Source organism: Antechinus flavipes, chromosome 2 (assembly GCF_016432865.1).
Source record: "Antechinus flavipes isolate AdamAnt ecotype Samford, QLD, Australia chromosome 2, AdamAnt_v2, whole genome shotgun sequence".
Taxonomy (NCBI): domain Eukaryota; kingdom Metazoa; phylum Chordata; class Mammalia; order Dasyuromorphia; family Dasyuridae; genus Antechinus; species Antechinus flavipes.
Genome location: NC_067399.1, coordinates 471,399,724 through 471,425,235, shown reverse-complemented (window position 1 = coordinate 471,425,235; position 25,512 = coordinate 471,399,724). Strand labels below are relative to the sequence as shown.

Genomic DNA, 25,512 nt, shown 5'->3' with positions numbered 1-25,512 from the left:
ACAAAGTACAGATGTGCTTGAACTTGGAAGATTTTTCTAGAGAAGGCCCTGGTATGACATGAAAAGAGCACTGGGGTCAGTTGTAGTTTTGGCATTAAATAGCATTTACTGGGGACAAATGACTTTGCTTTCTCTGGACTTCTTTCTAACTGTAAAAAAATAAGGGGATAAGACTAGATGATCTCTAATGATCCCCTCTATCTCTAAACTTCTATGCCTTGGAAAATAATTTTATTCTCTCTCTCTCTCTCTTTCTCTCTGATGAGGCAATTGGGGTTAAGTGACTTACCCAGGGTCACACAGCTAGGAAGTGTTAAATGTCTGAGACCAGATTTGAACTCATTGGCTAATAGGAACATCACTATTTATAGGAAAGCTCTCTTCCATTTAAATTCTGGATTAGACACCCTCCATAATAGTGGCAAATGCCTTCAGATTGCATGTCTCCATGGTTTATATATATTTTTTGTTTTACTAATAATCAGTGGGTCAGTTATTTCTGTTGTTATTTCTTTCAAAGAACTTTGTATGATTTTGATATTTGCATAGTAGGGAAAAAAATAAGCATTTTAAAAATTTTTGTCAGGCTGGATCCTCACAACAACACTAGGAGGTAGGTGCTATTTTTATTGTTTATGCAGAAATTGAGGCAATGTTAAGTGATTTATCCAGAATCACACAATTACTAAATGTCTGAGGTCAATTTGAACTCAGATCTTCTTGACTCTGGGCCCAATATTCTATCCATTATACCACCTGGCTTCCTTGTTGGAGAAGAACTATTAAGGAAGCACTTTGCTTTACTGATTCAAACAAACAAAATCTTTTTTTTTTTTAAATAACCAGTGGACTATGAAATCAATGAAATTTTATTAATGAGATTCTCTTCACTTTTCAGTCAATTGTATAACTATAAAGATGTGATAGACTAAAAAATATAATTTGCAGAAGCCTTCTTATTCCTCTCATACTTATATTAAGTGTGTCCTCAATATCTGTTTTAAAATTTTAGAGATGGAAGAGTAGGCATGTAAGTAGGTAGTTATTAATTTTCTCTTGATTGACTTTTTTAGTTACAATAAAAGCTGTGATTTTCCTTAAGAAGTTGTTATTTTTTTTTCTTCTTTCAGACATCTTGAGACCTGATTCCAATGTCCTCAAAATTGTGTTATATCCAGCATGGACCCGTTTTGGGTTATCATATGGTCTAGTTTAGCAGCTCTTCCTATTTTGTTAATTGCAATTTCAAACCTCCTCTTGTGCTACATTGTGAATTTTGAAATTGAAGGCTAAATGAGGTACCTCCACTGACACTATTAGAGAAAAGAGTTATAGAAATTCTGACAACTTTTTTCCAATTTTCATCTGTTCTTCCAATTCCAATCATAAATCCTCAAAGAATGATTGGCTTAAATTTGCTTTTAGCGAAGCTTTCTGTAAACTTGTTTTTTCCTCTTCTGATTTCCCAGTTTTGTGAGAAAATACATCTTATAATAGTCCATCATTTTCCCTTGCAAAATATTAGAAGCAAGTTTATATTCTAAGTACTGCTTTTGGCTGCTACACCTTGACTAGGTCATCAAGTATCTTCTGGCTGAGACTTTCTAGGCTTTATAGGTATCCTCATTATGGCAATTGATTTCTAGTGGTTAAGCTTGCTTAGCAATTGTGATGATCTTTATTAACATCTGTTTTCTTATCCACTTCCATTTCTTTGCATTAACATTCAAATTCAAATTAGAGCTGTTAAATTACATGATTTATCTTTTTATTTTCATTCTTCTAATGATATTAGTCTTGATATTTTCTCTAAAAATTAATTTTCTTACAATATATTATTGCTTCAGAAGTGGTTCTTTATATCAGTAATGGTCATTTCCTGTTCATTAGAAAATAATCGATTTCTTTCTTTTTGTGAGTATATGATGCTACTGGGTGCTCATCATACTTATTTAGCTCCTGCCTCTCTTCTTGAAGAACGTATGAATTATTCTACAACAAACACTGAGAAATGTGAGAAAGTCAGGGAAAAACTGGAAGACTTGTATAAATTGCTAATGACAAATAAGTAGAACACAGAGAACAATATACACAGTGATTACAACAATGTAAATTGAAAGAACACTAAAAGAAAGCTGAGTTTTGAATAATTGAAAAACCAATAATGGCCCCAGAATGTTAAATATATCTCTCTTGGTTGCAAGGTGGGAGACCATCATTGTGAGATGCTGTCACTATATCGATTGTTTTTGTTTAGATCTTTTTCTTTGTTACAAAGGAATGTTCAATTCTGGTATAGGATACAGATGGAATGGGCATATGCCAAAATTACTGTGATATAAAACCAAAAGATATTGATAAAAATTACTTAAATTTAGGAAATTCATCCACTCATAATTTATAGGCATAAAACCATTTTCAAATAATGCCTTCTGTCCTTCCTCTTACCAGAACTTGGGACTTTGCCCCTGGGACTCTTAGTTCTGATAAATGAGTTTTTAACCTTATCTCACTTGGAACGAGGATGCCATGCCATTTCTGATCATTAACAAATGTACCTATCTATCCCCTCCCTATCTTCCAATTTTGGCTTCCTTTTTTATGTGTAATCTTCATATATTAGAGCAGCTAGGTGGCTCAATAGATAATCAGCCCAGGAATCACAAGGATCAGGGTTAAAATATGGCTTCAAATAGTGACTATCTGTGTCATACTGAGCAAATTGCTTAACTCTGCTTGCCTTAGTTTCCTCATCTGTAAAAACCTGGCAAAAAAAATGGCAAACCACTCCAGTCTCTTTGCCACAAAAATCCCACAAAGAGTCAGTTATGACTGACTAAATAACAACTTCCTATATTAGATTGTAAATTTTTAAAGGGCAGTAATTGTCTTGTTTGCTTATTTTTGTATCTCTAGCACTTAGTACAATGCCTGGAACATAGTAAGCTTTTAATAAAATGTCTCCTTCCCTATATACCTCCCCCACCCTTTCCTTCCTTCCTTCCACAAGTCTTTGGATTCTCTTGTTTCTCTTATTCCTGAATCATTATAAATCATATCTATGATTTATGTGATATTGAATTTTTTTAAAATCAGGAATGTAAGTCCTAATTATCATTCTGTTTCTGTGGCCAAATATATAGTCACTTTCTGACTATTAGCAAATCATGCTTTTAGTTCTTTACTGTGATGATTCACTTAGATTGCAGTTTTGAGAAATACATTGTGTAAAAGTAGATACTATTTTTATTTCAACACTTTGAAAATCTTTTCTATAATATTTTGGGAAAGAGATGACTCCAAGGTTTACAAATTCATCTTTGTTATCATCATAAAATAACATTTCTATAAATACAAAATTAGGCTATAATTTTCTCCTTTGTTGATAGCTGACTGAAAAAAAATCCAGGCACAAACAACATTGAAAATGCATTTATATTATAAGTACAATATAATACTTGCATTTTGGTTTGGCTTTCTCATTAACTATTCAGTACTAATATCCAATATTCCATATATCACTCCAATCTTTAGATATGACCAACTAACCCTACTTTCTCAGGACCAACTCAACAACTGCCTATTTATAGAATAGTTCTGTGATTCTCAGGTAAGTTAATGGTTCTGAATTGCTCTAGAAATAGTCAGAAAAAATTCTTTGTATCTGTATTAACTTTGTATTCTGTTAAGTGTGATAAGTTGTATGACAACAAACAACAATAACAAGTATTTATGAAGTGCTTAATATATATGTGTCAGGCACTGTGTTAAATGCTAGGGATATAAAGAAAAGCAAAAAATATTTCCTGTCCTCAAGAGCTTACAGTTTAATGGGGGAGATAACATGCAAACAATTATGTACAAAGAAAATATAAACAGGATAAATTGGAGAAAATATCAGAGAGAAGGCATTAAAATTAAGAAGGCCTAGGAAAAGGTTTGTTTGTGTGTTTTTGTTTGTTTTGTCAAAGGTGAGACTTTAGCTGAGACTTAAAGTCAAGGAAGTGAAGATGATGAGGGACACCCTTCCAGGGATGGAAGACAACCAGAGAAAGTATCCAAAGTCAGGAAAAAGATGTCTTGTGCAAAAAACAGATAGAAGGCCAGTGTCATTAGAGCACAGAACATTGGACAGGTGAGGGGTGTTGCAAGGTAAAAGAAGTTTGTGAAAGAGAAGGAAAAAAGCAAGTTATAGGATGATTACATTTTCCAGTCAATTAAGGTTTAATTCTAAGAGAACCCATGATCTTGGAACATAAAAGAAAAATATAAAATTTCTTATTTTTCTCAAACTTGGGAGTATTTAATTCACTAGTATTTTCTAAAAGTACAATTTAGCAAACATCACTAAAAGAGATGACTTACGCACAGGCAAACATTGATTAGATTGTGTTCATTTATTTCTTTATCAAGTATCTATTAAGTGGCTATGATATGCCACGCACTGTGTTGGCATTAAGTGAACAAAGACAAAAATGACAAAAAACTTCATTTTACAGATAAGAAATGGAGGCTGAGACTTTAAGTGATTTGCTTGGGTTGCCCAGACAGCGAATGTCTCATTTGAACTTTATCTTCCTGACTCTAGTTCAAGCACTTTATTTCCTAGCTTCTTTAAACTTCAGGTTGTGACCCCATATGAGATTTCATAATTGAATGTGGGGGTTGTGAAATTATGATTTATTATCAGTATTTGATTGGTATATACATTTTACATACTTATATACCTAGAGTCATGTAAAAATTTCTTGGGCAAAAAGGAGTCACAAGTGGAAAAAGTTTAAGAATTCCTGCTCTATTTGACAGCCTACCCTAGGATATCTCTCCTTAAAAACAAAGAAGTTTTATAATTTTTTTAAAATTTATTTAATATTTGTCCCCAGTAATATTCAAAACAATTTTTGCTTTTAAGATTTTTGAGTTCTTGAGTTCCTTATTTCTACCCACAATTAAGAAACCACATGTGAAATTATGCAAAACATTTCCATAAAAGTCACACTGTAAAAGAAAACATAGATCTGCCACTCTAATGAAAATAAAAACCCTCAAGAAAAATTAAGTTAAAAATAGAGAAATAGAGAGAGTAATAGAGAATGCTTCAGTCTGTATTCAGACACAATCAGTTCCATCTCTGGGTATGAATAGGATTTTTCATCATAAGTCCTTCAGAGTAGTTGTGAATGACTGTAGTATTGAGGATAGCAAAGTCATTTATATTTGGTAATCCCCAAAATATTGCTATTACTTTGTATATAGTACATTTCATTTTATTCATGGAGAACTTTCCAGGTTTTTTTTTTTTCCTGAGAGCATTTTTCACCTCATTTCCCAGAGAATGTTAATATTCCATCACAAACACATACTACAGTTTATTGAGCCATTCCTCAATAATGAGCATCTCCGTGATTTTTTTTTTTTTTTGCCCTGAGAAAAGAGCTATGAATATTTTTTGTACTTACATACATGTCACTTTCCTTTTTTATGTTTTTGTTTTTTTCTGAATCTCTTTTGGTATTCATGCCTAGTAGTAGTATTGTTAGGTCAAAGGATATGCATGAATTTATAGCCCTCTGGGCATAGATCCTATATCTTGATCATTTACCAATTGAGGCATAACTCTTTATTTTTTTACAAATTTGACTCAATTCCCTCTATTTTTTATTTATTTTTTTGCTGAGGCAATTGGGGTTAAGTGATTTGCCCAGGATCACATAGCTAGGAAGTGTTAAGTGTCTGAGACCACATTTGAACTCAATTTTTCCTGACTTCAAGGCTGGTGCTCTATTCACTGTGCCACCTAGGTTCCCCATACCCTGTCTTTTGTTACCCTCTGCCCTTTCCCATATCGCATTCCTCTCCTATTTTCCTGCAGGATAAGATAGATTTCTTTACCTGTTTTGAGTGTGTATGTTATATCCTATTTGAGTCAATTCTAATGAAAGTAATGTTCACTCACTTACTCTTTCTTCTCCCTCTTCCCCTCCACTGTAAAAGCTTTTTATTTTTCTTGCCTTTTTTATGTTTTTTAAAAAAAAATTTGCATCATTCCACTTCTTCTTTTCCCTTTCTCCCAGTACATTCCTCTTTCACCCCTCAAAATCATAATTTTAAAAAAGATATTATTCTTTCATATTCAACTCATACCTGTGCTCTCTGTCTATATATCCTGTCTAGCTGCCATAATGAGAAAGTTCTAATGAATTACAAGTATCATTCATATAAGATGTAAACACTGGCGAGACTTACATGAACTGATGCTAAGTGAAATGAGCAGAACCAGGAGATCATTATACACTTCGACAACGATATTGTATGAAGACATATTTTGATGGAAGTGGATTTCTTCGACAAAGAGACCTGAGTTTCAATTGATAAATGACGGACAAAAGCAGCTACACCCAAAGAAAGAACACTGGGAAACGAATGTGAACTATCTGCATTTTTGTTTTTCTTCCCGGGTTATTTATACCTTCTGCATCCAATTCTCCCTATGCAACAAGAGAACTGTTCAGTTCTGCAAACATATATTGTATCTAGGATATACTGCAACATATCCAACATATAAAGGACTGCTTGCCATCTAGGGGAGGGAGTGGAGGGAGGGAGGGGAAAAAATTGGAACAGAAACGAGTGCAAAGAATAATGTTGTAAAAAAAATTACCCTGGCATGGATTCTATCAATATAAAGTAATTATTAAATAAAAATTTTTTTAAAAAAAGATGTAAACAGATAAATCTTATTAAGTCCCATATAAGATCACTTTCTTGATTATCTCCTTTTGCTTTTCCTGAGTCTTATATTTTAAAGTCACATTTTCCATTTAGCTTTGTCTTTTTCATTATGAATGCTTGAAAATTCTCTATTTCATTGAATGACCATCTTTTCCTCTGAAGGATTATACTCAGTTTTGCTATGTAGGTGATTCTTGGTTGCAATCCTAGCGTCATTGCTCTCTAGAATATCATATTTCAAGCCTTTTGGTCCTTTAATATAGAAACTGCTAAATATTGTGTTAGTAAATACTGATTGTGGCTCCACAGTACTTGAATTACTTCTTCCTGGATGTTTGCAATATTTTCTTTTTGACCTGGGAGTTCCATTCCTTGGAGTTTTCATTTTGTAATCTCTTTCAAGTGGTGATCAATAAATTCTTTCAATTTCTATTTTATCCTTTTTATATTGATATCTAGAGTATCAGGACAGTTTTCCTTGATAGTTTCTTAAAAGAGGTAGTCCAGGCTTTTTATTTTTATCATGACTTTCATGTAGAGCAATAATTTTTAAATTATCTTTCCTGGATCTATTTTCCAGGTCAGTTGTTTTTCCAGTAAAATATTTCACATTTTTCCCCTATTTTCCCTATCATTTTGATTTTGCTTTGGTTTGTAATTCTTTTTCAGTTGGCCAATTTTACTTTTTAAAATATTCTTCCTCCTCATTAGCTTTTTGCATGTCCTTCTGCACCATTCTCAATTCTTTCCCTAATTTTTCCTCTATCGCTCTTGGTTTTCAAAGTCCTTTTCAGCTCTTCCATAGTCTGAGCCCAATTTTTATTTTTCTTGGAGGCTTTGGATGTAAGAACTTTGACTTGGTTCTTATCTTCTGAGTGTATATTTTGATCTTCATTGTCATTTTAATAACTTTCAATGGTCAGAAATTTTTTTTTGTTATCTATTCATTTTCCTAGCCTATAACTCAGCTTTTAAGTCTTTGTTAAAGTGAGGCTCTGTTTTCAGAGTAGAGAGTACACTGTCTCAAGCTTCAGGGATTTTGTATAGTCACTTTCAGAGATTCTTCTAGGAATTCAACCACACACACACTTTTTTTCTATCCTGGAGCTGTCAGCAGTGTCCCACCTTGCTGTAGCTGTGAGATTTAATGTGCTGAATGGGTTGGGGCTCTGCTAATCTGGGCTGTGTTGGGACTGCACACCACACTCATATCCTGTTGTCACAGACCCTCTCCCACTGACCTTCTAAATCCTCTGTGGTATCCCCCAGGCCAAGAGGTTCAGAAGCTTTCAAGCATTGTTGCTGACTCAGAGGTCTCACCTTGCTGATGCTGGAAGTCTGGGCCCTGGGGGACAGGCCACATTGGCATGGGCTGCACTGGGTTTGGATGCCAGGCTCCCACTCTGGTTCCACAAGCCTTTTCTGCTGACCTATCAGGTCTTTTTTGGTGTCTCTAGGCTGAGAAGTCTGGAAGTCATCAGTATTGTGGCTGAATCAGAAGTCGAACTAGGGATAGGTCCAAGATTGGGTCTGGGTCTGGATTGGTGCTGGCGTAACCTGCACAAGGATTGCATGTTTGACTCCCATCTTGATGTTATAGACCTTTCTACTGCACTTCTAAGTTGCCTTTGCCTGGAAAATGTTCTACTTCATCTTTTGGAGTATTCTGATGCTCTAAAATTTGTTTAGAGTCATTATTTAAAGGAATTTGGAACAGTTTGGGGGAGAGACTGGTGAATTCCTGCCTTTACTCTGCTATCTTAATTTTGCCGTCAACAAAGGAGTTAAAAAAAAAAGGTTTTGGGCAATGAAAGTATCATTGAAGGAAGTATATAATCTTCCACAGTGCCTATTTTAAAGATGCCACCTATTTGAATGCATAAGTTCTGATTTTCTAGTTAAAAATTAGATCACCTTATAGTATTTTAGAGGCTTATATGATAGAGGATTCTTTCTCCATTACACATAAAATTGCCATACTATAGTAGCTGATGTACTCTTAGCTTGGTATTTACTACCTCAAAACAATGATATCCTTAGAGCTATTTGAGTTATTGGTATTTTTCATATATTAAATGCCCCTAGAAGAGGGAGAAACAAACCTATGCTTACTTATTGTGATATATGCACTTCAGTACAGGTTAATTTCACTGGAGGAAATAAAGGAGACTGTCTCCTTTAAATTATCAGTTTGCTAAGTCTTTCTGGTCATTGTAATTGACCAGAGAGATTGTTAATGGCGTGAATAGCAATAGGAAGAAGTAGGCACAATACCAACACAGGGCTCCATTATAAAAGGCTAAGAACCTGTGAATACAGTGAAGTTGCTCCAGAAGACAAGGTTAGGACTGGTGCCTGGGACTCTAAGAAGGAAGAATCATATCAGAGAAATTCAGGAAAATCTAGTCAGACATATAGAGACTTAGTCATGTTCATGTGGTATTCAAACCTTGGTCCTTGATAGGATCATAGATTTAGAGGTGGAAGGAATCCTTTAGTTCTTGCAGTCTAACCCCCTCCTGTCCCATTTTAACAGTTGAGGAAACTGAGGCTAAGACAGTTTAAGCAACTTTTCCAAAGACACACTGACAGAACCAAGGTTTAATTCCAAGTTCTCTGACTGAAGATCTAGTCTGCTTTCCATGGTATGATGTTATTTTGACTTCTTATGTTGAAAAAGAGAACTGAAACAGTCATATGGGAAGCAGAAGGAAGAAGTGACAGAATACCTTATGGTCACAACTGGTGATATGAAAGCTTGGCCTAGGATGCCTGAAGTCTGCAGTTCTAAATAGGGGAGCAAGGCCAGGGTTTTTGTAGCATCTGAAAATTCTAGGAGTGGACATGTGTCTAAAAGTAGACACAAAACTAACAGATCAGTCCTGGGGCAGGAGTTAGTGGGGGAGAAAATGGCAACCAAATATTAAAAAACAAAGATTCAAACTGAATCTAAAACCAGGGCATTCATCCAAGCTGATGGTGAAAGATGGATGGTGGTGGATGGACTGCTATTGGAAGTCATGAAGAAACTGGGATTCATTGTCAAAAAATAGCCACTAGAGAGAGAGAACAAGGCAGGAAATCCAAGCACTGAGAGGATTTTGGGGAAAAGTGAGAATCCAATTTCTGGGGAACTTAGGTATATGGCAAGGAACCCAGTTAGAACATAGATACAAAGGTCAGAATAGATTTGACAGTAAGATTATTACTGAACAACTCCCCTGTTTGCCTCCTTAACACAAAAATGGAACCCAGAATCAGTAACAGGGCTGAGTTCATAAGTGTATGCATTGTATGTATGTGTGTGTGTGTGTGTGTGTGTGTACACAGTTCAGTTTTTAGGCTCAGTAGAGCCTAAGAAGGTGGGGAGCAAAGTAGGACAGTATACTTTTTTCTTCTTTGTTTAATTTGATATTATAGGTAATCCAGACTGAAAAGTAAATTAGTGAATTTTTAGCCCATTCACTACAGATTTATATCACTAAAAAAGGAGCTAAGCTAGTTATTTACTGAGTAAAGGAGAAAAGAAGAACACTGAAATATTAAGAGAACCTTAGTGAGGCTCTAAGCTGAAATCTAATCTCCCTACAAGTTCTGCCACTGGATCTAAGCAGAATAAAGTAATTCTTCTTATATGATTGGCCTTCAATCCTTGAAGAGACTGATCGCATCTCCTTTTTTCCTTCTCCTTCAAATTTTCTCTTCTCCCATGACAAACACTTCTAGTTCCTTCAAATGATTAACACATTGCATGCTTTAAAAATCACTTTTTCATACTAATTCTCCTTTTAACAGTTCTCCTTAAAATGCTGTGCCTTGTAAGGAAAATCCAACTCATTGATAAAATGTTGGAGAGAATAAGGCCAATGAAAGAGCTTTGTAGCATTCTACTAGAACCTTCTTTCTAGAATGACATTAATCTGTTAATTAACATTTTAATTACACTTGTTCAACAAGCTACCAATTCACTGAAATGTATCATCATTCCCCCACATTCTTCTATCTTGCCTACAAATATATCTTGGAGATTGCTAAATAGTTTGCTGAAATCCAGGTATATTATATCTACAGCATTTTCCTGACCTATCAGTCAAGCAATCCTGTTAAAAAAGAAATTAGATTATTTTTGCTTGCCTTCTTAATGAACCTTGGCTTACAGTGATTTCTGTGGCCCTAAGCCACATAGTAAGTGCTGAATAAATATTTGTTAATTTGACTTCTATGTTACAAACCATCCAAATTAATGATCTATTTTAGATTCTGACCAGAAACCAATGTCAAACTCATCATCCTCTAGTTTGTAGAAATCACCTTATTTTATCACCAATCAATCAAATCAATCATCAAAATTGCTTTGAAAATAAGGGCTGTCAGTTCTTTAGAAAACCAATGTACCTGAGTTAAAAGGGTGGAAAGGAGGCAGGTAAGGTCATCACACTCAAGCAAACCCTTTTGTAGCAAGTATTTAAATGAGTATATTTATACAATGAAAACAATATAGTCATTACTGATCTATGAGTCTACCCTTATATAATTCTATGATATAGAATCAAGAAATCTAAGAACTGGATTTATACCTGAACAAGAAGCTATTCTCTAACATCTTCAACATGTAACCACCTAGCTTTTGTTTGAAGACTTCCTAATGAGAGAGAATTTATTATTTCCCAAGGAAGCTCATTTCTCTTTTGGATAGTTTTAATTATTAAAATATTATTCCTTACATGAAATTTAATTCTCACAGTAATTTCAAAAAACTCTAGTCATATGCCAGCCTTTTAAATAACTAAAGACAACTATCATGTCAAATGATATTCTCTCTTTCAAACTAAACAGCTCTAGCTTCTTCATTTGATCTTCATATGGTATATGTTCTCCAGGGCTTTCACCATTTTAGTTGCTGTCTTCTGGACACATTCCACCTAATCTATGTTTTTCTTAAAATGTCCAGAACTGAATATGTTACTCCACACATGGTATTTCCTAGGACAGAGTATAGTAAAACTGTTAATTTCCCTGTTCTGGAAACTGTGCTTCTCTTAATACTGCTTTAGATATAAATTACCAATTTTAGCCACCATTTAACATTGTTGACCTATATTGAGATTACAATCCACTGACATTTCCAGATTTTTTTCTGCAGGAATTTTTGCCTCAAGAGGTAGTGGCTTTCCCTTCATTGTTGGTTGGATGACCCTATCTCTCAACACATTTTGTTAGTGAGACTCAACTTCCAGAATGTTAATTTCCTTCATTCATTTCATCATCTTTTGAAAGATGAAATTATTATTAAGGCAAGTCCAAAAGTGACTTGATTCTTGGATAAAGGGCAAGTTCTTGCAAATTGTCTCCATAACTGAAGTCCTCATTACTACTCTAATATGACCAATTCAACTTTGTGCCATTTCCCAGTTTCTGTTTCCACAAACAGAACTCTTCTCTTCAGGTAACACTTCTTACCTTACTGCAGTTAGTTAGTTATCCCAGCTTCCTTTCCCTTGTCTTTATCAGCTTCATTGAGCTCTTCCTCTAGCTCAAGTATCTCTCTTTCTCCTGCTGCTTCAATGTTTCTCCTTTTGCCCAAGTCTTTTGCAACCTTCTTGGATTCCTACCCTGGAATTCTTGCCTGTTTCCCCATAAATTTTTCTTTGAGAAACTACCAAATGTGCTGGCTGCTTTCTTCAATAATAATAGCATCTAATATTTATATAGTGTTTTAAGGGTCAGAGAGTAGTTTACATATATTATCTTATTCAATCCTCAGAAAAACTCTGAGGGAGATTTTCTCTCCACCCCACCCATTTTACAGATGAAGAAACTAAGGATAAAGTCAACTAAAGCTGACTGACTTCTCCAGGATCATACAGTTAGGAAGAGTCTAAGGCAGGATTCAAATTCAGGATTTCCTGATTCCCACTCAGAAGTTCTACATACAATACCATCTAGTTGCCATTTGTCTAGTTTAGTTTATAGCATTTTTGAGTTTGATATAATTATCATTTCATCTATAAATAGTAATAGGTGGAAACCACTGACACCAATATGAAATTATTGCTTTATTTGAATGTTATAAAAACTTCTTCATGATACTAGTAAAAAATCTTTTGGTGAATATACTGATTTCTTTTGGACATCTTACTTGATGTTAATGCTTAACAGAGTGCTGGAAAAAAGCTCTTTCTAATAGAATATGTCTTAGATTCTTGTATAATTCTGAGACATCTTGTCTAAGTCAACTTTGTGGCTACATGTCATGCAAGTCAAATGTTTTAAGAATATTTAATTTAATTAAAAATCTTGTTAAAAAATAAATAATAAAAAAGTTACTAGAAAGGGTACAAAGGTTATAATTTACAAAATTCAGCTGAAGATCAAGAAATTTACAAATATGCAATGGTCCTTCTTGCCTAGACAGGGAAAACATATAGTTTGGGGCTTACCAATAGAAAATAGCATTGTTTAAGCATTATTTATTTAATATTCCTAGGGATACATGCAAAGAGGCCTGTGTTGAAGGTCTATATGGGGGTGGTGGGGAGTGCACAGGATGGAAGGAAAACAATAGGAAAAGAATGTTTTTTAGTCAATAAAAATTCTATTTTCTCTTCTTTCCACCTCTTCATTGCCTATTCCTAATTGAGAAGAAAAAGATAAAACCCCTATTAAAACATTATATCATCAAGCAAACACAATCCCCTATTGGTCATTGTCAAAAATATTATATCTCAGTATTCACTCTGAGTATTACCTCTCTATCAGGAAGTGGAATAATTTGTTTCATTATGAATCCTTTGGAATTGTGGATGGCCATTGTGTTGATTAGAGTTCTAAAATCTCTCAACATTGTGGCTCTTTACAATAATGCTATTATTGTATAAAATGTTTTTCTGCTTCTGTTCTTTTCATTCTGCATTAATTCATGCAAATTTTCTTAGGTTTCTTTGAAACTATCCTCTTCATCATTTTTATAGTACAATAGCATGAAGAAAGAATACAGTTAATTCTATGGGAACAAAGCAGTACAGCTGAAGCATAATGTCAGGAAGGGAATAAGTTAGCTATTCCATTATCAAATTTCTGGCCCATACAGGGCAGGAGAATAATGGATACTAATGATTAAAGGAAATTAATATGGACTAAAGGAAGGGTAATCTTGGAGAAGAAAACTGCTATGATCTACAATGTGACAAAAAAAGGAGCCCAGATATCATGCATTTACATGCATGAATTCACAAGGATACCAAATCCAAAAGGGCACAGAAATTAGAATGGAATTTGGCATATTTGTCTAAAGTTGAGGAAGCTAGCATGAAGTCATAAAGAACACATTACAAAAAGAAAGAGTCTAGGTGTTGATAAAATAGTTTTGTCCCATACAACTTTATTGCCCATTATAATAATATTTATGAAAATAGAATGCTAATTATGCCTCTGCATCATTCTGGTACATGGGCTGGCATGGTCATTATAATCACTCTTTAACCCACTATGTTAGCAATGCTATGGATCAAAGTAGAGTTTATTAACTGTATAAATTTGGACTAATCATTTATCTCTGGGTCTCAGATTCCTCATTTGTAAAAAGAGAAAACCAAACTAATCTCTTTTTTTTATTTTTTTTTAAATTTTTATTTAATAATTACAAACCAAACTAATCTCACTTCAAGTTCCAAATCCTATGATCTTATTAGTATCTCTTTGAAACTAAAGACTATAGACTGGATAGGGTAGGAAGACATGTACATTGTATGTGGTTTTTTTTTTTTTTTTTTTTTTTTTTTTATTTCTGGGATCCTATCCTTACCAATCTACCAAGTTCTGTCATGGTCCATAGGATCTTTTGAACTATTTACTTCCCTTTCCTGTCTACAGCTGCTGAGGGTAGAGAAAGTGACTGGATGTACTTTGGGGTCAAAGTGAGCCTGTCACAGTAAAGACTAGTAAAACTGAGTAGATATATTGTAAGAATAATTCTAAGTGGCAGGCAATTGAGTTTACTTCTGGAAGGGACCTATAATCTTCTCCACCAGTTTCTGGAAGTATTAAGGTCTATTGATAAATCATATTCCAGGAAGACAGCCAATCCTATGCCTAAAGGCTTCCTAGAGATAAAGAGAGCTCCACGTATCTGTTTTGCTTGCTTGTCAAGTTGGCCAAAGTGGCACTAACTTGCTCAGCCAGACTGTGTAGACTATGGAATAGTCTACACATACTTGTGGTATGCAACATACCTGATTATAGCAGGGAATTCATATTAAAATATAATAGATAAATATTTAACAAAATAAATAAATAAAAATACAATAGAACACATTTAGTGGTCCCCATTTCTATTTGAATTTGACACTGCTGAAGTAGAACATGGAGAATAAGTGCATATAAGATAGGGATGGATAGCATATGAAGCCATTGTTCTAAGAAAATTCAATAATGAGCAGTTGAAATGACCAATCATCTGGGTAACAGAAAGCATTATACCTTAGCTCAAGGATGTAATTCATGTGCTTTGTGTAACTATTGAAATAAGGATAATATACTGTGAAAATATACCTTTTTATTTGTATAGTGAAAATGTAAACTTTTACTTGAATTGTACAGTCTAGAATTGAGAAATAAATTGTGGAACTCTGTTGGAGGATATATGAAAAGGGATGACTACAAAGTCAGAAAATTTAAGAAAATCATCATATTCCTGGGATGGGGGCAGGTCCTTGGCAAAATCCAGCATTATTGCTGCTTAAGGGAGCTGGCATGTAATCCAAGAAGCCTACTTGCTTCCTGTCAGAGTTCTTGGCTAGGTCCAGCACAATTTGTTTTAAATAGATATATTGCATTTGTAGCTACCCAAAATCATGAGAATCTTACATGGATCCACATGGCCTGCCATGGAACTTCATGGCAGAAATGAAATATCGCACACCCAGCCTCACTGTTTAAGATCACTATGAAGAAAAGATTTATAGTTATAAAGATTTAGAATGTTTTTCATGCCTTCCACTAGTGGAATGGAAGAAGTAGCTCTGCTCAGATTTCAGTGGCTTTAAGCATCTTGAATGAAGCTTTGACGAGTAGTTTTCCTCCATGTCATGTAGTTTTTTCGTGGCCTTTTCATCAGTGAACTGAAACTGTTCTCTCCAAAGTTAGCAGTGCTTTTTGAACTGTCAAATATCATTGCCTTTTATTTATCCTCATCTTTCCCAACCTCTTTTACACTGTTGACTACCCTCTATTTTCTTGGTTTCTATGATACTATTCTCTTGGTTCTTTTTCTATTCTTTTGACCACTACTTTTGGTGTCTTTTGCAGGCAATGATAGCTGTACCCTGAGGACTCTTAGTTCTCTTTTCTCTTTATGAGATCTTCTCAGCTTCCATGGGTTTAATTATCATCTTGGTATAACTGACTTACATATACATACACACACACACACACACACACACACACACACATGCATATATATATAAAACCAGCTTTATTCTCTTTCCTGAGCTCTGGTTTTGCCTCAAATCCTTATTGTATATTTCAAACTTAATATCTTTTTGGCATCTCAAACTTAACTTTCCCCAAACTCAATTTCTTCCTAACTAACTTTTCTCTGTTTTGAAAAATCATCATCCTCACAGTCTCCCAGTTTTGCAACTCTGTAGTCATTTTCAACTCTTCTCTTGTTAACTCCATATGTATCCAATCAGTTTTCAAGTCTTTCTTCACCAATTTCTCTTGAATCTACTTCCTTCTCTATTCACATGGTCACTACCCTTCAGGTCTTCATCAACTTTCTCTTAACAATGGTAATAACTTCCTAATTGATTTATGTGGCTCAGAAGAATGGTAGATATCATATTCTCTTTAGTCCTCCTGTTTTCATTTTTTTTATTCAATCAAGTGAATTTTATAATTAACAGGTTTGACTACAATACTCTCTTATATAATAAATTCTGTCATAATTGTCTTCTTTTTTCATTCAAATTTTATTTTAAAGTTTGCATTATTTTACTCTTACCTCTTCTCTCTCATACTCATTGAGAAATCAAGAAAAATAACGCCTATTGTAAATACAGTTAAAAAAACATATTCTTATACTGTCAAAAAAAAATCCTTAATTTGCACTTTGAGTCTATCGCGTAGCATTTTTCCTCATTAATATTCTGCAACCGTTGTTGGTCCTCATATTATTCAGAGTTCCTATATCTTTTGTAGTTATTTGTATTTATAATCTTATTGCTATTGTATAAATTGTTGTCCTGGTTCTGATCACTTCACTGCTTCAGTTCATACAAGTCTTCCTGTGTCTTTGAAATCTTTCTTTTCATTATTTCTTATAGCATGATAGAATTCAATTATATTAATGTAATATAACTTGTTCAGCCATTCCCCAGTTGATGGGCAACTATCCTACTTTCCAATTCTTTTTGCTATAATCAAAAGAGGTGCTATAAATATTTTTGTACATATAGATCCTTTCCTTCTTTGACTGACTTCTTTAGAGTATGGATCTAGTAGTGCCCTAACCCCTAGAGTTAAGGGGTATGCACAATTTAATAGCTTTGGGGGGAATATATCAACTTTGCAGAAAGGCTGTGTCAGTTTACATTCCATCAATAGTACATTAATTAATAGTATATTAAAACAACTTTTCTCTTTAGCCCTGCTAGGATGTTATTTTCCTTTTTTGTTAATTTTGTCAATCTGATGAGTATGAAGTAGTACTTCAAAGTTGCTTTAATTTTCATTTCCCTAATTATTAATGATTTAGAACATGTTTTTCATAAGGATATTGATAGCTTAGATTTCTTCTTCAGAAAACTGCTTGTTCATATCTTTTGGATATCCATTTATCAATCGGTGAATAACTTTTATTTTTATAAATTTGAATTAGTTCCCTATATATCTTAGAAATGAGACTTATAACAGAGAAATTTGCTTCAAAGATCTCCTCTCTACCCATTTCTTGCTTCTTTTCTAATTTTGATTAAATAATTTTGTTTATGGACAAATTATTTAATTTTATGTAATTAAAACAGTCCATTTTACATCCTGTGGACCTTTCTATCTTTTGTTTGGTTATGAACTCTTCCCATATCTACAGATCTAGTAATTTATTCCATGATTCTCTAATTTGTTTAGATCCCCATGTTTAAATCACATACCTAAATGGAACTTGGTATATAGCATGAGATATTCTATACCTCGTCTGTGAGATTGTTTCCCAAATTTCCCAATAATTTTTGCCAAATAATGAATTCTTGTCTCAATAACTGGAGCTCTCCCCTTCCTTTTCAAACAAATAGTATTGAAGCTTCAGTGAAGAAATGGGTGAGTTATCCCTTTCTTTTAAAAAAAATTCCTATATAATTATTGCCTCTGGTATTGATTGGCTAGAATTGGCCTAGGAGTAAATGAATTGCCCAAACATTTTTTTCTGCTTCAGTCATTTTAAAAAAATGTCTCTATAGATCTGGGTGGAAAACCACTCATTATAAATTACATGGTTATAAAGATAAGAGTATCAAATGCTATAGTGGACAGGTACATACACAAGACAGCTCCAATTTCTACGAAGGACAAAGAAGAAAGTAATGACAAAAGCAATTTTTCAGATGACAAGGGATTTGAATGAGTTGGGAGAATGGAGCCGGCCAAGACCTAGATGAGCTTAAAATTTACATGTGTGTATGTGTGTGTATGAGAGAGAGAAAGAGAAAGAGAGAAAGAGAGAGAGAGAGAGAAAGAGAGAGAGAGAGAGAGAGAGAGAGAGAGAGAGATAGAGAGAGAGAGAGAGAGAGAGAAAGAGAAAGAAATTGATTGAGATTCATTTTTTTTTCATCATCTACCCTCTTCTCTCTCTGGGGCATCTGATGCTTGCAACTTTCAATGCTGACCCTTAAGATATTGTTGGGAAGCTTTGGTTTTGAGTCTTTTGTCTCTGGCAATATCTTTCTCTTCTAGCTCTTTCCAGATAACCAATTTGTTTAATCTGGTTTATACTTATCCTAAAATCAATAGACATGCCTTAATGGAACGTCTCTGTTGGCCCTTTTATCCTTATTTCTAGGATTGGGAAAGGGTTCCACTCAGACCACAGCCACACCTCCATGTTGGCCCATGACATGAATTTCATCCAGGGACTGGAATATTCAGGATACAGAATTTTCACCATTACAATCTGTTCTAAAACTTATTCTCTTTTACTTTGACTTCCAGTGAAGACCTTTTCTTAATATTAGAAGTTACTAGAAACCTCCAGATAAATGAGATGATGTTATTCTATAGTTTTGAGAACACACGGATAGTTTAAAAGGTCCACTATATGGAAGGTATATGTTTTCATATATATCTATATAGAAAGTAAGTAAATAAAACTTTAATTTTTTGTTTGTTTACCAAAATTAATTGAAGCAAATGTTTATAGAATGGAAAGAACAAAAGACTTGGGGTCAGAACACTTAGGCTTAATTGTTAGTTCTGCTTCTCACTAATAAAATAATGTTGGGCAAATCATTTAACCTTTCTGGACCTCACTTTCTTTATCTGTAAAAGGAGTTGGGCTCACTGACCTCTAAGGTCACTTCCTGATCTGTGTCTATGAGACATGAAGTTTTTAGGATGTAAATTATTATCTGTTACATTCAGGAATATTTGGGGATAGTTTTTCTTACCTAGAATTAAGAAGTCAATACAACTATTTAAATTGTTTTAACTAAACTTTATATATATTATACATTTGACCACCAACAAATATATATTAACAAAAAAATAATATATTTAAAATTTTGAGCTATATTAATTGCATCATTTACTTTTAATTTTGAGGTGTGCTTTAAAAATCAACCAAAACGTCATTCCCCACCTGAATCTTCAAAAATATCATTTCAGCAAAGTTAATATGAAATACTCAGAATAACTTTTGTGTGTATATGTATGTATGCAGTTCAGTCTTCACCTTTTTCTTATATATTTGAAACTTGGAACAAAAGGATGAATTTTTCTACCTTTTTCAGTTTTTAGACAATTTCTTACTTTAAATGATGATACATAAGGTTCTTTCTTTAGCTAAGGAAGAATTTACTGTATTAAATACTGTATTATATATATATAATACTGTATTAAATAGACTAGCATTTCAAAAATTTCTAATGAATCTAGGTATTTAAGTCTTTCATCAATTCACTGGTATAATTTTTAATAAAATCTTGTCAGCAATTGTATTTCATTCTTTACTCTGTAATTTATTATAGTTTAATTCTTGATAACTAGCTAGAGGATCCCCATGTTGTGGTCAGCTTAATAATGAATATTAAGAATATTTATAAGAAAAAGGGAAACATAGGATCAGAAATTCAAGTTGGAAAGAATCTTAGAGGTAATCTAATCTTCTCATCTTCCACATGAGGAAATTGGAGGCCCAAAGAGTTTATTTAACTTACCCAAAACTATGCAGATAATAAGCAGTAATACTGCATTTTGTAGACCAGGTATTTTGATCCCAAATCTGGCATTGTTTCCATTATATCATATAGCCTCAAAAACAATACACTATTTAGAAAAAAAATTCTAAAAATCTTTGTTACCATATTATTCCAAATACTATCAAATGTGAATAGTATTCCAAAATAATATTTTCATATAACATCTGACGTGACAGAAACATGACGGAGACATGAAAACTATTAGCATATAATTTTTTGCACTTACAAAAATATTTTAAATAAAATAATCTGATTTAAATTAATAACTTGATTTTATTTCAGGAGAAAGCTTAATTTCCTGACCTGCCTTAACTTTCTATTTTTCATTCCCCCCCCCCCCCCCCTTCCCTATCAATTCTTCCTTCCCTTCCCATCCTCTTCAGGTACCTAAAAGAAAAAAAAAATCAAAATCTGTTTACCAAAGCAAGCAATCTGATAACTATTTTCCCTGGTAATTTCAAAATAAAGACAAAATACCAAAGTCAAAATATAATTTTTATTTAAAAGTTTAAAAGTTTTCTTACAAGAAATATAAAAATAAATCAAACAACTATTTCAGATAAAACTGTAAAAAAAAAAAAAGCCAATGACTGGGAAACAGGGGAACCATTACTTTTGAGGAAATCTTTGCTCCCCTTTTGTATATAAGTGTTTCCAGGTAGAAGCAGGTTTATGAGAGGGGGCAATGGAAGAAAGTAATGGATTTGATTTCCAAAGGTCCCAATAGGACTCCAAGGATCCTCTAATTCTAAGTCTAATTTCTAAATCGAGTTACATGACTGTGGGCAAGTTCTTTCATTTTTCTGAACCTCAATTTCCTTATCTTTAAAATGAGAAGAATAACCTAATGTGCTTTATAGAATGTTGTGAGGAAAGTGTTTTTTAAACCTTCAAATACTCCTAAGTATGTGATATTACGTTATAATAGTAACTTAGGCAGGACTTTTTTTTTTTTCTTAACAAATGAAGTTCTTTTTTCTTTTTAAATGGTCCACAACACCCATAGCCATCCATATACTCATTCCTACACTCACACCACACAATTTATTTCAAGAAAGGTTTACATAAATTTATGGAACAAGTTACTAATGTGAAATAAAAGATATTTGGGGTAAATACATCCTTATATTTTAAAGTTAATGCCAGGGAAAGCAATACAACACAAACTCTCAGAATATTCTTTGGCAATTCTCTGACCATTGTCAGAGAAAGTAAAAGATGCTTGCAGACTGACCCAGCTAGGCTATATATTAACCTTATGTGGTAGAGAAATTTGAAGTACAATCTATATAAATGTAAAATATGCATTTATCAAATCCTATGGCTAACTCACTTAAGCCTTTATAAAACTTAAAAAGAACAAGCTTCACATATTTAAATATTTTAGGAATGAAACAGCACTTACAGTTGTAACACAGCAGCAGGCCAGCTTCCCCATCTTCATATACATCAATAGCTGCAACAAAATTAACCTGTAATGATAATGGGCAAGGGTAGTGGGCAGACTGAATACTGACACTACTGAAAAGATTTTTTGAATCATTGAGATGCTTAGTGTGGATATTAATATCTACAGCTGGCCCTCTGCATTATAGAAACTCAAGGAGAAATGAATTAACTACTATCACAAAACATCTATTTAGCCTATGTGAATGGGTGGTGATTAGAAAACACTGAGGAAAAAGACCTGAGGTAAAGCTAGGTCTTCACTTCCACAGATCTGCTTTTATAATAATTTCTTTTTTCCTTCCATCCTGCCTGGTTCAGAAGTATTTTTCTTTTTTTTCTCCATCTGTACTTTCAATCCCATCTTTTCCAGATTTTCAATGGGTTTTGCTAATGTCACTCATTATTTTTTCCACTCATTCCATCTTTTTCTCCTAAGCTTTTTTGTCATTTATAGGTATAATCCTATTATATTCTTCTCTTTTTTGTGAAACTTGATAGATTCCCCTCCTCCCCCACAACACCACCACCAATGAACAGTTTGCCTAACTTAGTTAAAACTGCTACCTCCTTTTCCTAATTACTTGTTGCCTCCTAACTCTCCATAATCTGATTTCCATTATTACCTACTTTACCATAATACCTCTAAGGCCACCAATGACTTTCTTTTAGGCAAATAACTGATCTTTCTTCACTACTCATTAGCACCTGACTTTTTTGATCATCCCTTCCTGGAAACTCTCCTCATGTCTCTGACCATTCTTTTGTCTTCTTGAGTGACTTCTTTCTTTCATGTTTATCTGTGTCATTCAAGGGTTAATCCTTATACTTCTGTTCTTTTTTCTATTTTCTCCAAACTTTAATTTTAGAGTTTCAGATTTAGCAGGTATTAGAGGCTAGTTTAAAGACAAAGTCTTCCTAACTTTATGTCTGGCCCTGTAGCTGCTATGTCATATTGATTCTTCTTGCATATGAAAACATAAGAACATATTCACACATACTTGAACACCTATACACCTATAATAAAGTTCTTAATTGTAATTTAGAAAAATAATTTTAGCCCAAGGCAGAATGAGACAAATCCGTAAGAAAGAGACAAAGTGCTATAGGAATTTGAATTGAAATAGAAATCATTACATAATAGAAAATTCATTCATTCAATAACCCTTTACTAATTGTATAATAACCTGTTTTAAATACTGGAGGAGACATAAATATAGTTTAGGAATGATCCTTGTTTTCAGGGAGCTTATAAGGCTTCATTGATAGAAGTGACATTTATAATAATGACAATGATAATAAGTGACATTTATATAATAATATATAATTTTACAAAGTTTCTATACAATAAAAAGTGAATTTTTTCACTGCCTCATTTGATAGCCATAATAACTCAGTGATAGATATAGTACAGATTTTATTATCTTCACTCTGCAGAGAAGGAAATGAAGGCTTTGGAAAGTTAAGTGTCTTAACTTTTTCCCCAAGTACTCCAATGTACCACCACTTTATGGAAATTTGGAAGGATTTCACTAGGGAGAATCTGGGGAAAGGGTATATATAGCAGATGGAGGAAATTATCCATTAATCATTCCTTCTAAGTTCACCTCCTCTATCAATCTTTCCTTAATATCATCAGTCCACATTAAATTCTTTATTCTTTAATTTCTTTGGCAATCACTGCCTATGCCATACAAGCAACAACTTGTATATTTTGTCCTATTTTCCCATTTCTGATTTATGCGTTAGTATTACCAAAACCTAAGAGAAAACCAAGGTCAGATTCGTTGATAATTAGTTTTAGATTTTGACAGAAAAAATTTCCCACTGCACAATATGACATTTGACTATATGCTTTATTTTTAACTGCTTTTTTTCATGTAAATATACATTTCCCAACTAAACTTTAACTTCCTTATAAATTTGGACCATATCCTATGCTTCTCTCATACTCCTAGCACCTAACTCAGTATTAGGCATGCCAATAATGCTCAACAGTAATTATTGGTTGGTTGGCTGAAATAGATATTAAGGCTTCTCATTTTTCTTTCTAGTCTAGAGGATAGTCATAAAACAGGTGGAAATACCTTCTGACACCATTTTCTTTTTCATTCAGTGGCACCACTCTTGTTCAGATGTTGCATTTTCTAAATCTTGGAGTTATTTTAGAACACTTATTTCAACTATGTCTCTCTAGTCTTAAATCCTGTCAATCCCATGTCTACAATATGTCTTATATGTATTCCTTTTTTCTATTCCAATTGCACCCTTCATTTGGATTACCACAAGGGCTCTACCCATCTTTCCACCTCCCTTCTACTATGCTCCAACTGTCTTTCAATTTGCTGCCATCGTAATATTTCTCATAGATCTGGTCATATCTTTCAGATCAAAAATCTTCATTGACTTCCTACATCAGTGGTTCTCAAACCTTTGTTCTCAGTATCTTCATGTTCATGTTGTTAAAAACTATTGAGGATCTGTTCAAAGAGTTTTTGTTCACATGGGTTATATTTATAGCTATTTACTATATTAGAAATAAAAAATATTTTTGAATTTGTAAACCCTCTGAAAGGATTTCAGAGACCCCCCAACAATTCTTTGGACTACACTTTGAGGACCACTGTCCTACACCTTCCTGAGTTAAGTCCAAATTCTTTTTTCTGACATTAAAGTCTAGTTTAGACTCCATAACTTCGTGTCATGCTACTTTTCAGAATTATCTTCTATTTTTCTTCCTTTCTATCAAATTAGATTGCTTCCCCACATCTGTGCTCTCCTTCAATGAATCTTCCTCAATTCTTTTCACCTGTCAATCCTACCCAATATTTAAAGCTCAAGTCATATGTCATGTCCTCAGAAGCTGTCCCTCATCTTTTCTATCGATAATAAAAAATTAATAAAATTAATAAATAAATAAAAAGAAATTGATAAAAGATCTCCCATGGAGTATTTTTTATGTATTTCTCTAATGCTTATTACTCATATGTTACTATATATTTTATGTTTGTGTCTTATCCCCCTTTTATATTATAAATTGTAAAGGTAGAAATTGTACCTGACCTAAACTTTTTTCCCCCAATTTCCTCTAATGTTGAGCGTATTGCTCTGTGCTTATAAGCATTTAATAAATATATTCATACTTATAAAATCTATATCTCTCTTTTGTGGAGAAATTACTTCATTATCTTTCTACAGGTTTTACACTTTGTTTAAATATGTTTAAAAATGTGTTCTGGGGAAATAAGTACAAACGAGAGCAGAGTTAGTCTTATATGTCTTAATTGAAGCAATTAGTCATGTGTAGTTAACCATTCTGATCAGAAAGGAATTGGGAGAAGCTCTGAAGGACTTCTCAGGCAGAAAAAGCAGTTATGGCTAAGAAGCTCATTGAGGAAAAAAAAAGATCATGATGTGCTTTTTATACAGACCATCAATTTCATGTTGCCATGTTACTCTTCTTTCTATTTTTGCTGTGCCACAAAGGAGGGAGACAGGAGAGAACATGAAAGGGCCAACTAGAACTTTTCTTTAATATGTTACAAATAAGAGAGAAAAGTTCTTTTCAGTGAGAATGATTAAGAGCTATATGGAAGCCGCCTGCAAGAAAAGCTGTCCTGAGACAATGAAATAAGCTGTTAGATGTTCTATTTCTAAGAGAGAAGATTCAAAACAAGTTACTTCTGTTAAGTGTCTGGAAAGTATCAGAATTAGACTATAGAGTAATTGATAATAATCAAAGATTAGAAAGAAAGGTACCTAAATGTTACCTGTTTTTGGATTTAAAAAAATCTTGCCATAAGTTGTATTATCTACCAAAATATAGCAGTTTTCTATTTATCATCTATTACTATATTATTGTTTA

At 33.5% G+C, this 25,512-nt stretch overlaps 1 protein-coding gene across 2 annotated transcripts in view; it reads right to left on the bottom strand.

The window, feature by feature from the left end:
* Positions 1-25,512, bottom strand: part of GARNL3 (GTPase activating Rap/RanGAP domain like 3) — a 233,839-nt gene that overhangs the window by 41,492 nt on the left and 166,835 nt on the right. For both annotated transcript variants that reach the window (XM_051979671.1, XM_051979670.1), the window contains one exon: positions 21,607-21,673. In XM_051979671.1, the coding sequence (XP_051835631.1) occupies positions 21,607-21,673 (67 nt within the window). The remainder of the gene's footprint in view (positions 1-21,606; positions 21,674-25,512) is intronic.